Source organism: Oncorhynchus clarkii, chromosome 12 (genome assembly GCF_045791955.1).
Source record: "Oncorhynchus clarkii lewisi isolate Uvic-CL-2024 chromosome 12, UVic_Ocla_1.0, whole genome shotgun sequence".
Taxonomy (NCBI): Eukaryota; Metazoa; Chordata; class Actinopteri; order Salmoniformes; family Salmonidae; genus Oncorhynchus; species Oncorhynchus clarkii.
Window position 1 is genome coordinate 92,493,154 of NC_092158.1, and position 12,500 is coordinate 92,505,653.

General features: G+C 47.0%; 2 protein-coding genes across 2 annotated transcripts in view; one reads left to right on the top strand and one right to left on the bottom strand.

Annotated features, from left to right (window-relative positions):
- The window catches only part of LOC139421666 (myosin-11-like), a 195,888-nt gene that overhangs the window by 46,770 nt on the left and 136,618 nt on the right, over positions 1–12,500 (bottom strand). The window lies entirely within an intron of this gene.
- Positions 1–12,500, top strand: part of LOC139421789 (serine/threonine-protein kinase SMG1-like) — a 109,298-nt gene that overhangs the window by 21,843 nt on the left and 74,955 nt on the right. The window contains exons 8-16 of the mRNA XM_071172909.1: positions 59–131; positions 921–1,018; positions 3,304–3,477; positions 3,826–4,047; positions 5,142–5,243; positions 6,201–6,500; positions 7,155–7,285; positions 8,066–8,227; positions 9,254–9,372. Of these exons, the coding sequence (XP_071029010.1) occupies positions 59–131; positions 921–1,018; positions 3,304–3,477; positions 3,826–4,047; positions 5,142–5,243; positions 6,201–6,500; positions 7,155–7,285; positions 8,066–8,227; positions 9,254–9,372 (1,381 nt within the window). The remainder of the gene's footprint in view (positions 1–58; positions 132–920; positions 1,019–3,303; positions 3,478–3,825; positions 4,048–5,141; positions 5,244–6,200; positions 6,501–7,154; positions 7,286–8,065; positions 8,228–9,253; positions 9,373–12,500) is intronic.

Consider the following 12,500-nt stretch of genomic DNA (forward strand, 5'->3'; position numbering starts at 1 on the left):
CAGAGTGTCTACAGTGAAGTATGTGTGTTGTGTTGACCTTGCCTGTTGTGTGTGACAGGATACGGTGGATATCTTGGTGGGCTGGCACATTGACCACACACAGAAACAGTCTCTGACTCAGCAGGTCTCAGGTGAGTGGACACACACGTTTTCCCCATCTTCCTCTTTAGTTTAGAATATCATCACAATTCAGTGGGGTTGGACAGATTTCTGCAAGTCTGTAGTTGCCGTCAGTGTATGTTTTACACCAGGCTTGTCACGGGGGATCCAATCAGGCCCGCACAGGTGGTTTTGAGTTAAAACGCCATATAGTTTAAATGGATCAAAGCCAAATGGGTATTGATTATGGACCGATATTCATAGTTTATTGGCAGTCAAAGGCTCCCAGGTGTCTTAAAGCCAAATGGGTATTGATTATGGACCGATATTCATAGTTTATTGGCAGTCAAAGGCTCCCAGGTGTCTTAAAGCCAAATGGGTATTGATTATGGACCGATATTCATAGTTTATTGGCAGTCAAAGGCTCCCAGGTGTCTTAAAGCCAAATGGGTATTGATTATGGACCGATATTCATAGTTTATTGGCAGTTAAAGAGCATCAAATTCAAAACACTATCAATAGTGGAGTCACTTCCTGGAAATGGACTGCAAGGACATAATAATTAAAGTGCAGCCATCCGGACCTCTCTGAACACCGAATACGGACCCTGAGGCTAAATGAGTTGGACCCTGGGGCTAAATGAGTTGGACCCTGGGGCAAAATGAGTTGGACCCTGGGGCAAAATGAGTTGGACCCTGGGGAAAAATGAGTTGGACACCTCTGGTTTTACACAAGTCAACTGTGTGTGTGAACTGTGTGTGTGTGTGAACTGTGTGTGTGTGAACTGTGTGTGTGTGAACTGTGTGTGTGTGTGTGTGCAGGCTGGCTGCAGAGCCTGGAACAGTTCTGGGTAGCAGACCTGACATTCTCCACCACGCTGTTGGGACAGTTTCTAGAGGACATGGAGGCCTACGCAGAGGTCAGTAACACCACCACACACACACTGGTAGGGTTTCTCCTCTGACTTCGTGGTGGGGGTTTCATGTAGAATAAGTCTAGGGGTTTAACACCACAACATGTAGAATAAGTCTAGGGGTTTAACACCACAACATGTAGAATAAGTCTAGGGGTTTAACACAACAACATGTAGAATAAGTCTAGGGGTTTAACACAACAACATGTAGAATAAGTCTAGGGGTTTATCACCACAACATGTAGAATAAGTCTAGGGGTTTATCACCACAACATGTAGAATAAGTCTAGGGGTTTATCACCACAACATGTAGAATAAGTCTAGGGGTTTATCACCACAACATGTAGAATAAGTCTAGGGGTTTAACACCACATGTAGAATAAGTCTAGGGGTTTAACACAACAACATGTAGAATAAGTCTAGGGGTTTAACACAACAACATGTAGAATAAGTCTAGGGGTTTAACACCACAACATGTAGAATAAGTCTAGGGGTTTAACACAACAACATGTAGAATAAGTCTAGGGGTTTAACACAACAACATGTAGAATAAGTCTAGGGGTTTAACACAACAACATGTAGAATAAGTCTAGGGGTTTATCACCACAACATGCTGAATAAGTCTAGGGGTTTAACACCACAACATGTAGAATAAGTCTAGGGGTTTATCACCACAACATGTAGAATAAGTCTAGGGGTTTAACACCACATGTAGAATAAGTCTAGGGGTTTAACACAACAACATGTAGAATAAGTCTAGGGGTTTAACACCACAACATGCGGAATAAGTCTAGGGGTTTAACACCACAACATGTAGAATAAGTCTAGGGGTTTATCACCACAACATGTAGAATAAGTCTAGGGGTTTAACACAACAACATGTAGAATAAGTCTAGGGGTTTAACACAACAACATGTAGAATAAGTCTAGGGGTTTAACACCACAACATGTAGAATAAGTCTAGGGGTTTAACACCACAACATGTAGAATAAGTCTAGGGGTTTAACACAACAACATGTAGAATAAGTCTAGGGGTTTAACACAACAACATGTAGAATAAGTCTAGGGGTTTAACACAACAACATGTAGAATAAGTCTAGGGGTTTATCACCACAACATGCTGAATAAGTCTAGGGGTTTAACACCACAACATGTAGAATAAGTCTAGGGGTTTATCACCACAACATGTAGAATAAGTCTAGGGGTTTAACACCACATGTAGAATAAGTCTAGGGGTTTAACACAACAACATGTAGAATAAGTCTAGGGGTTTAACACCACAACATGCGGAATAAGTCTAGGGGTTTAACACCACAACATGTAGAATAAGTCTAGGGGTTTATCACCACAACATGTAGAATAAGTCTAGGGGTTTAACACAACAACATGTAGAATAAGTCTAGGGGTTTAACACAACAACATGTAGAATAAGTCTAGGGGTTTAACACAACAACATGTAGAATAAGTCTAGGGGTTTATCACCACAACATGCTGAATAAGTCTAGGGGTTTAACACCACAACATGTAGAATAAGTCTAGGGGTTTATCACCACAACATGTAGAATAAGTCTAGGGGTTTAACACCACATGTAGAATAAGTCTAGGGGTTTAACACAACAACATGTAGAATAAGTCTAGGGGTTTAACACCACAACATGCGGAATAAGTCTAGGGGTTTAACACCACAACATGTAGAATAAGTCTAGGGGTTTATCACCACAACATGTAGAATAAGTCTAGGGGTTTAACACCACATGTAGAATAAGTCTAGGGGTTTAACACAACAACATGTAGAATAAGTCTAGGGGTTTAACACCACAACATGCGGAATAAGTCTAGGGGTTTAACACCACAACATGTAGAATAAGTCTAGGGGTTTATCACCACAACATGTAGAATAAGTCTAGGGGTTTAACACCACATGTAGAATAAGTCTAGGGGTTTAACACCACATGTAGAATAAGTCTAGGGGTTTAACACCACATGTAGAATAAGTCTAGGGGTTTAACACAACAACATGTAGAATAAGTCTAGGGGTTTAACACAACAACATGTAGAATAAGTCTAGGGGTTTAACACCACAACATGTAGAATAAGTCTAGGGGTTTAACACCACAACATGTAGAATAAGTCTAGGGGTTTAACACCACAACATGTAGAATAAGTCTAGGGGTCTGAATACTTTCTGAAGACCGTTGCAGATGTTGGTGTCGCTGACATCCTGTTGTATTACATTACATTTGAAACGTCATGAACAAATCTATGGACTTCCTGTCCCACGTTGTCTCCAGGACCTGGGTCACGTGGGTTCTGGCGAGGCGGTAGACGAGGACATCCCTCCTCCCACGGTGTCTCTGCCCAAACTGGCCGCCCTGCTGAGGGTGTTCAGCACCGTGGTGCGCTGCATCGGACAGCGCTTCAACCCCATTAGAGGACCGCCCATCACACAGGCATACGTCTCTGATGTAAGGAGAGACAGACACACACACACACACACACACACACACACAGGCATACGTCTCTGATGTAAGGAGAGACACACGCACACACACACACACACACACCCATCACACAGGCATACGTGTCACAGATATCATTTGTTCCCAACACAACCTTACATCCTCCCTCTCCTTCCTCCCTCTCTCCTTCTTCCCTCTCTCCTTCCTCCCTCTACTCCCTCTCGCCTTCCTCCCTCTACTCCCTCTCTCCTTCCTCCCTCTACTCCCTCTCTCCTTCCTCCCTCTACTCCCTCTCTCCTTCCTCCCTCTACTCCCTCTCTCCTTCCTCCCTTTCTCCTTCCTCCCTTTCTCCAGGTTTTGAACCGGGTGTTGGCGTGCGTGTCGACGGCCAAGCAGGTGTTGTTCTCTGAGCCGGTGTTGACGGCGGGGAACGAGTGTGTGTGTGTCCTGCTGGTGAGCTTGGAGCCGTCCGCACAGCTGACCGACGCCGTCATCACCTACGGTCTGGACCAGCTGGATGCCTGCCGGGCCTGTGGCCCAGAGTACAGCCTGGCCGTCCTCAGCCTCATCACGTTGGTAAGAACTGGTTCTGATACTGTGTTTATACGGCCGGGCCTGTGGCCCAGAGTACAGCCTGGCCGTCCTCAGCCTCATCACGTTGGTAAGAGCTGGTTCTGATACTGTGTTTATACGGCAGGGCCTGTGGCCCAGAGTACAGCCTGGCCGTCCTCAGCCTCATCACGTTGGTAAGAGCTGGTTCTAATACTGGTTTGTATACAGCCGGGGACTGTGTTTATACGGCCGGGGACTGTGTGTATACGGCCGGGGACTGTGTGTATACGGCCGGGGACTGTGTGTATACGGCCGGGGACTGTGTGTATACGGCCGGGTACTGTGTGTATACGGCCGGGGACTGTGTGTATACGGCCGGGGACTGTGTGTATACGGCCGGGGACTGTGTGTATACGGCCGGGGGCTGTGTGTATACGGCCGGGGGCTGTTTGTATACGGCCGGGGGCTGTTTGTATACGGCCGGGGGCTGTGTGTATACGGCCGGGGGCTGTGTGTATACGGCCGGGGGCTGTGTGTATACGGCCGGGGGCTGTGTGTATACGGCCGGGGGCTGTGTGTATACGGCCGGGGACTGGTTTTTATAACGGCCGGGGACTGTGTTTATACGGACGGGGGCTGTGTTTATACGGCCGGGGGTTGTGTTTATACGGCCGGGGGTTGTGTTTATAACGGCCGGGGGCTGTGTTTATAACGGCCGGGGGCTGTGTTTATAACGGCCGGGGGCTGTTTTTATAACGGCCGGGGGCTGTTTTTATAACGGCCGGGGACTGTGTTTATACGGCCGGGGGCTGTGTTTATACGGCCGGGGGCTGTGTTTATACGGCCGGGGACTGTTTTTATACAGGTGAGAACTGGTTTAAACCGGTTACGAAGAATGTTTCCTCAAACAGCAAATTTCAGGTCTTGTGAGCGGAAACTTGAATTTTGCGTCCAATATAGGCCTACATTCTGAAACATGTTGACAATTGTATGCATGTCTGCCCGAATGCAGAGAACTGGTTGGTCATTCAACGTGTTTGCCTCTCCTCCTAATAATAACCCCATATTGATTATCTACTCCTAATGGTCTCTCCTCTCTCTCTCTCTGTGTGTTGTAGATTGTGGACCAGATCAACACTAAGCTCCCAGCGTGGTTTGTGGAGAAGCTGCTGGCTCCGACATCACAGCTCCTGGAGCTACGCTTCAACAGGGACAGAGAGGTGGGTGTGTTTGTCAGGGACGTGACACATGGAAACACGTTCTTGACTTTTTAAACTGCAGTTAAAACGATAAGAAAAATGTGTAGAATTGTGACCTATGGGGCCAATGAAGTTCCATCGACCACCGCCATAGGCTGAATCTCAAACCCAACACTTGGGCCCCTAAGCCCTTTATCGAGTGGCCACTTGCTGTTGTGTTCGATTAGTGATTATTTGAGTCTGCAAGAGTTTTGCCAAAAGGAGCATTGAGACGATGCACACTAATGTCACAGATATGTAATGCTAGCTAGCTAAGGATGTGGTGCTCTGATAAACACAGATGTAATGTTAGCTAGCTAAGGATGTTGGGGTCTGATAAACACAGATGTAATGTTAGCTAGCTAGCTGAGGATGTTGGGCTCTGATAAACACAGAGATGTAATGTTAGCTAGCTAGCTAAGGATGTTGGGCTCTGATAAACACAGAGATGTAATGTTAGCTAGCTAGCTAAGGATGTTGGGCTCTGATAAACACAGTAATGTAATGTTAGCTAGCTAGCTAAGGATGTGGTGCTCTGATAAACACAGAGATGTAATGTTAGCTAGCTAAGGATGTTGGGCTCTGATAAATACAGATGTAATGTTAGCTAGCTGAGGATGTTGGGCTCTGATAAACACAGAGATGTAATGTTAGCTAGCTAGCTAAGGATGTTGGGCTCTGATAAACACAGAGATGTAATGTTAGCTAGCTAGCTAAGGATGTTGGGCTCTGATAAACACAGAAATGTAATGTTAGCTAGCTAGCTAAGCATGTTGGGCTCTGATAAACACAGAGATGTAATGTTAGCTAGCTAGCTAAGGATGTTGGGCTCTGATAAACACAGAAATGTAATGTTAGCTAGCTAGCTAAGCATGTTGGGCTCTGATAAACACAGATGTAATTCTAGCTAGCTAAGGATGTTGGGCTCTCTCTCTCCAGGTGATGTCAGCAGCCCTGGGTGTGTACCAGTCTGTTTTGAGCCTGAAGAACATCCCCATTCTGGAAGCAGCGTATAAACTGGTTCTGGGAGAGATGGCCTGTGCCCTGTCCAGCCTTCTGGCCCCCCTGGGCCTCTCTCCGACCCCTGGTACCCCCTCCCCGACCCCTCCACCCTTTCCCGGCATCCAGCACCCTGTCTTCGCCCCCCTCACCCTCACCCCAGAGAGGGCAGAGTTCACCCTCATCTTCAACCTGTCAGCCCTCACCACCATCGGCAACACCAAGAACTCACTCATAGGGGTATGTTGGATTACCACACACACACACACACACATTTTTCTGGCTCAAATACCGAGAACTCACTCGTAGGGGTATGTTACATAACACACACACTGCACTACCATCAGCAACACCAAGTAACATGACTGAACTGTAACTTAAAATGTACCTCTGGCTTGTCTCCCCTCCCTCTGCCCCCCCCTCCTCTCCCTCTGCCCCCCCCTCCTCTCCCTCTGCCCCCCCCCCCCCTCCTCTCCCTCTGCCCCCCCCCCCTCCTCTCCCTCTGCCCCCCCCCCTCCTCTCCCTCTGCCTCCTCTCCCTCTGCCCCCCCCTCCTCTCCCTCTGCCCCCCCCCCCTCCTCTCCCTCTGCCTCCTCTCCCTCTGCCCCCCCCTCCTCTCCCTCTGCCCCCCACTCCTCTCCCTCTGCCCCCCCCTCCTCTCCCTCTGCCCCCCCCTCCTCTCCCTCTGCCCCCCCTCCTCTCCCTCTGCCCCCCCCTCCTCTTCTCCCTCTGCCCCCTCTCTCCCTCTGCCCCTCCTCTCCCTCTGCCCCCCCCTCCCTCTGCCCCCTCCCTCTGCCTCCCCCCTCTGCCCCCTCTCCCTCTGCCCCCTCTCCCTCTGCCCCCTCTCCCTCTGCCCCCGCCTCTCCCCCCCCCCCCCCCCCCCCTCTCTCTGTAGATGTGGGCTCTGTCTCCGACGGTGTTTGCGTTGTTGAGTCAGAACCTGATGTTGGTCCACTCTGACCTGGCCGTCTACCACCCTGCTGTACAATATGCTGTGTTATATACCCTGTACTCACACTGTACCAGGTAACACACACTACCACCCTGCTGTTTATATACCCTGTACTCACACTGTACCAGGTAACACACACTACCACCCTGCTGTTATATACCCTGTACTCACACTGTACCAGGTAACACACACTACCACCCTGCTGTTATATACCCTGTACTCCCACTGTACCAGGTAACACACACTACCACCCTGCTGTTATATACCCTGTACTCCCACTGTACCAGGTAACACACACTACCACCCTGCACTCACACTGTACCAGGTAACACACACTACCACCCTGCTGTTATATACCCTGTACTCACACTGTACCAGGTAACACACACTACCACCCTGCTGTTATATACCCTGTACTCCCACTGTACCAGGTAACACACACTACCACCCTGCTGTTATATACCCTGTACTCACACTGTACCAGGTAACACACACTACCACCCTGCTGTTATATACCCTGTACTCACACTGTACCAGGTAACACACACTACCACCCTGCTGTTATATACCCTGTACTCACACTGTACCACAAAACTTCAATCTTTTTTTAAACAGTTCACCACATTCTGTTGTCTTCTCTTTCAATCCTTTCTCTCCCTCTCTCTCTCTCTCTCTCTCATTCTCTCATTCTCTCTCTCTCTCTCATTCTCTCTCTCTCCCTCTCCCCCTCTCTCTCTCTCTCTCTCTCATTCTCTCCCTCTCCCCCTCCCTCTCTCTCTCTCTCTCTCCCTCGCCCCCTCTCTCTCTCTCTCTCTCTCTCTCTCTCTCTCTCTCTCTCTCCCTCTGTTTATCAGACATGATCACTTCATCTCGTCCAGCCTGTCCTCCTCCTCCCCTTCTCTCTTTGACGGGGCGGTCATCAGCACGGTAACCACGGCAACCAGGAAACACTTCAGCACCCTGCTGTCCCTGCTGGGAGCCCTGCTGAGGAAGGAGCAGCTCTACACTGAGGCCAGGTACACACGCTATACATGTCACACACACACACACGGCTGTAGTTGAACGATAACTGTGGGTGGAATTATTGTAATCAAAAGGAGACTTTTTTTTACATTTCTTCAAAACAATCCAACGTGTATTATTTAATTAGTGCAGTAATGGAGCTTGTCAGCGACCCTGGATGTTTCGAGACACAGCATTTTATAGCAAAGTTCATCCTACGGGATGTTCATGACAAACAACAGATGTATGGAATGGGTCACGAGGTTAGGATTCATATATAAAAGATACTAATAATTCACAGCAGACAGTATCTGCTGTAAAGACTGTACTCACTGTGTAGAGACCAGGGTCTGGCCCCTCAACTCCATACTGGAGCCATGTCCCCCTGGGACCCCAACTCCATACTGGAGCCATGTCCCCACTGGGACCCCAACTCCATACTGGAGCCATGTCCCCACTGGGACCCCAACTCCATACTGGAGCCATGTCCCCACTGGGACCCCAACTCCATACTGGAGCCATGTCCCCACTGGGACCCCAACTCCATACTGGAGCCATGTCCCCACTGGGACCCCAACTCCATACTGGAGCCATGTCCCCACTGGGACCCCAACTCCATACTGGAGCCATGTCCCCCCTGGGACCCCAACTCTATACTGGAGCCATGTCCCCCTGGGACCCCAACTCCATACTGGAGCCATGTCCCCCTGGGACCCCAACTCCATACTGGAGCCATGTCCCCCTGGGGGACCCCAACTCCATACTGGAAACGTGTCCCCCTGACCCGCCCAGTACAGAAACATTACCTCAGGCTCTGGAATGTGGTATCACCCACTGACATGGTCAATCTCCTGTCAGTGTTAAATCTCCCAGAGGCCCATCCTCCGTAGAACACACACAGATGAACGTGTTCTCAGAACCCTCTGTTCTGTTGCATAAAACAACCATTTGATGCTATGACCGTATTATAACACAATCTTGTCATTTCTCCACCATATAACCTAACCTAGTGTGTGTGTGTGTGTGTCTGCTCCAAACAGGAAGCTGTTGTTGACGTGGTCTCTGGAGATGTGCCTGATGATGAAGAGGTCTGATACCTACACCCCTCTTTTCTCCCTGCCCTCCTTCCACAAGTTCTGCAAGGGTCTGCTCCACAATGGTAAATACTGTGGAACTATAGAGAGGGTCTGCTCCACAACGGTAAATACTGTTTATCTATAGAGAGGGTCTGCTCCACAACAGTAACTATAGAGAGGGTCTGTTCCGCAACGGTAAATACTGTGGAACTATAGAGAGGGTCTGTTCCACAACAGTAACTATAGAGAGGGTCTGCTCCACAACAGTAACTATAGAGAGGGTCTGCTCCACAATGGTAAATACTGTGGAACTATAGAGAGGGTCTGTTCCACAACGGTAAATACTGTGGAACTATAGAGAGGGTCTGTTCCACAACGGTAACTATAGAGAGGGTCTGTTCCACAACGGTAACTATAGAGAGGGTCTGTTCCACAACGGTAACTATAGAGAGGGTCTGTTCCACAACGGTAACTATAGAGAGGGTCTGTTCCACAACGGTAACTATAGAGAGGGTCTGTTCCACAACGGTAAATACTGTTTATCTATAGAGAGGGTCTGTTCCACAACGGTAAATACTGTTTAACTATAGAGAGGGTCTGTTCCACAACGGTAAATACTGTTTATCTATAGAGAGGGTCTGTTCCACAACGGTAAATACTGTTTATCTATAGAGAGGGTCTGTTCCACAACGGTAAATACTGTTTAACTATAGAGAGGGTCTGTTCCACAACGGTAAATACTGTTTAACTATAGAGAGGGTCTGTTCCACAACGGTAAATACTGTTTAACTATAGAGAGGGTCTGTTCCACAACGGTAAATACTGTTTATCTATAGAGAGGGTCTGTTCCACAACGGTAAATACTGTTTATCTATAGAGAGGGTCTGTTCCACAACGGTAAATACTGTTTATCTATAGAGAGGGTCTGTTCCACAACGGGAAATACTGTTTATCTATAGAGAGGGTCTGTTCCACAACGGTAAATACTGTTTATCTATAGAGAGGGTCTGTTCCACAACGGTAAATACTGTGGAACTATAGAGAGGGTCTGTTCCACAACGGTAAATACTGTTTATCTATAGAGGGGGTCTGTTCCACAACGGTAAATACTGTTTAACTATAGAGAGGGTCTGTTCCACAACGGTAAATACTGTTTAACTATAGAGAGGGTCTGTTCCACAACGGTAAATACTGTATCTATAGAGAGGGTCTGTTCCACAACGGTAAATACTGTTTAACTATAGAGAGGGTCTGTTCCACAACGGTAAATACTGTTTAACTATAGAGAGGGTCTGTTCCACAACGGTAAATACTGTGGAACTATAGAGAGGGTCTGTTCCACAACGGTAAATACTGTTTAACTATAGAGAGGGTCTGTTCCACAACGGTAAATACTGTTTATCTATAGAGAGGGTCTGTTCCACAACGGTAAATACTGTGGAACTATAGAGAGGGTCTGTTCCACAACAGTAACTATAGAGAGGGTCTGTTCCACAACGGTAAATACTGTGGAACTATAGAGGGTCTGTTCCACAACGGTAAATACTGTTTAACTATAGAGAGGGTCTGTTCCACAACGGTAAATACTGTGGAACTATAGAGAGGGTCTGTTCCACAACGGTAACTATAGAGAGGGTCTGTTCCACAACGGTAAATACTGTTTAACTATAGAGAGGGTCTGTTCCACAACGGTAACTATAGAGAGGGTCTGTTCCACAACGTTAAATACTGTTTATCTATAGAGAGGGTCTGTTCCACAACGGTAAATACTGTGGAACTATAGAGAGGGTCTGTTCCACAACGGTAAATACTGTTTATCTATAGAGAGGGTCTGTTCCACAACGGTAAATACTGTAACTATAGAGAGGGTCTGTTCCACAACGGTAAATACTGTAACTATAGAGAGGGTCTGTTCAACAACGGTAAATACTGTTTATCTATAGAGAGGGTCTGTTCAACAACGGTAAATACTGTTTATCTATAGAGAGGGTCTGTTCCACAATGGTAAATACTGTTTAACTATAGAGAGGGTCTGTTCCACAACAGTATCTATAGAGAGGGTCTGTTCCACAACGGTAAATACTGTTTAACTATAGAGAGGGTCTGTTCCACAACGGTAACTATAGAGAGGGTCTGTTCCACAACAGTAACTATAGAGAGGGTCTGTTCCACAACGGTAAATACTGTGGAACTATAGAGGGTCTGTTCCACAACGGTAAATACTGTTTAACTATAGAGAGGGTCTGTTCCACAACGGTAACTATAGAGAGGGTCTGTTCCACAACGGTAAATACTGTGGAACTATAGAGGGTCTGTTCCACAACGGTAAATACTGTTTAACTATAGAGAGGGTCTGTTCCACAACGGTAAATACTGTGGAACTATAGAGGGTCTGTTCCACAACGGTAACTATAGAGAGGGTCTGTTCCACAACGGTAAATACTGTTTATCTATAGAGGGGGTCTGTTCCACAACGGTAAATACTGTTTAACTATAGAGAGGGTCTGTTCCACAACGGTAAATACTGTTTATCTATAGAGAGGGTCTGTTCCACAACGGTAACTATAGAGAGGGTCTGTTCCACAACGGTAAATACTGTTTAACTATAGAGAGGGTCTGTTCCACAACGGTAAATACTGTTTAACTATAGAGAGGGTCTGTTCCACAACGGTAAATACTGTATCTATAGAGAGGGTCTGTTCCACAACGGTAAATACTGTTTAACTATAGAGAGGGTCTGTTCCACAACGGTAAATACTGTTTAACTATAGAGAGGGTCTGTTCCACAACGGTAAATACTGTTTATCTATAGAGAGGGTCTGTTCCACAACGGTAAATACTGTTTAACTATAGAGAGGGTCTGTTCCACAACGGTAAATACTGTTTAACTATAGAGAGGGTCTGTTCCACAACAGTATCTATAGAGAGGGTCTGTTCCACAACGGTAAATACTGTTTATCTATAGAGAGGGTCTGTTCCACAACGGTAAATACTGTTTATCTATAGAGAGGGTCTGTTCCAGAACGGTAATTATAGAGAGGGTCTGTTCCACAACGGTAAATACTGTTTATCTATAGAGGGTCTGTTCCACAACGGTAACTATAGAGAGGGTCTGTTCCACAACGGTAAATACTGTTTAACTATAGAGAGGGTCTGTTCCACAACGGTAAATACTGTTTATCTATAGAGAGGGTCTGTTCCACAACGGTAA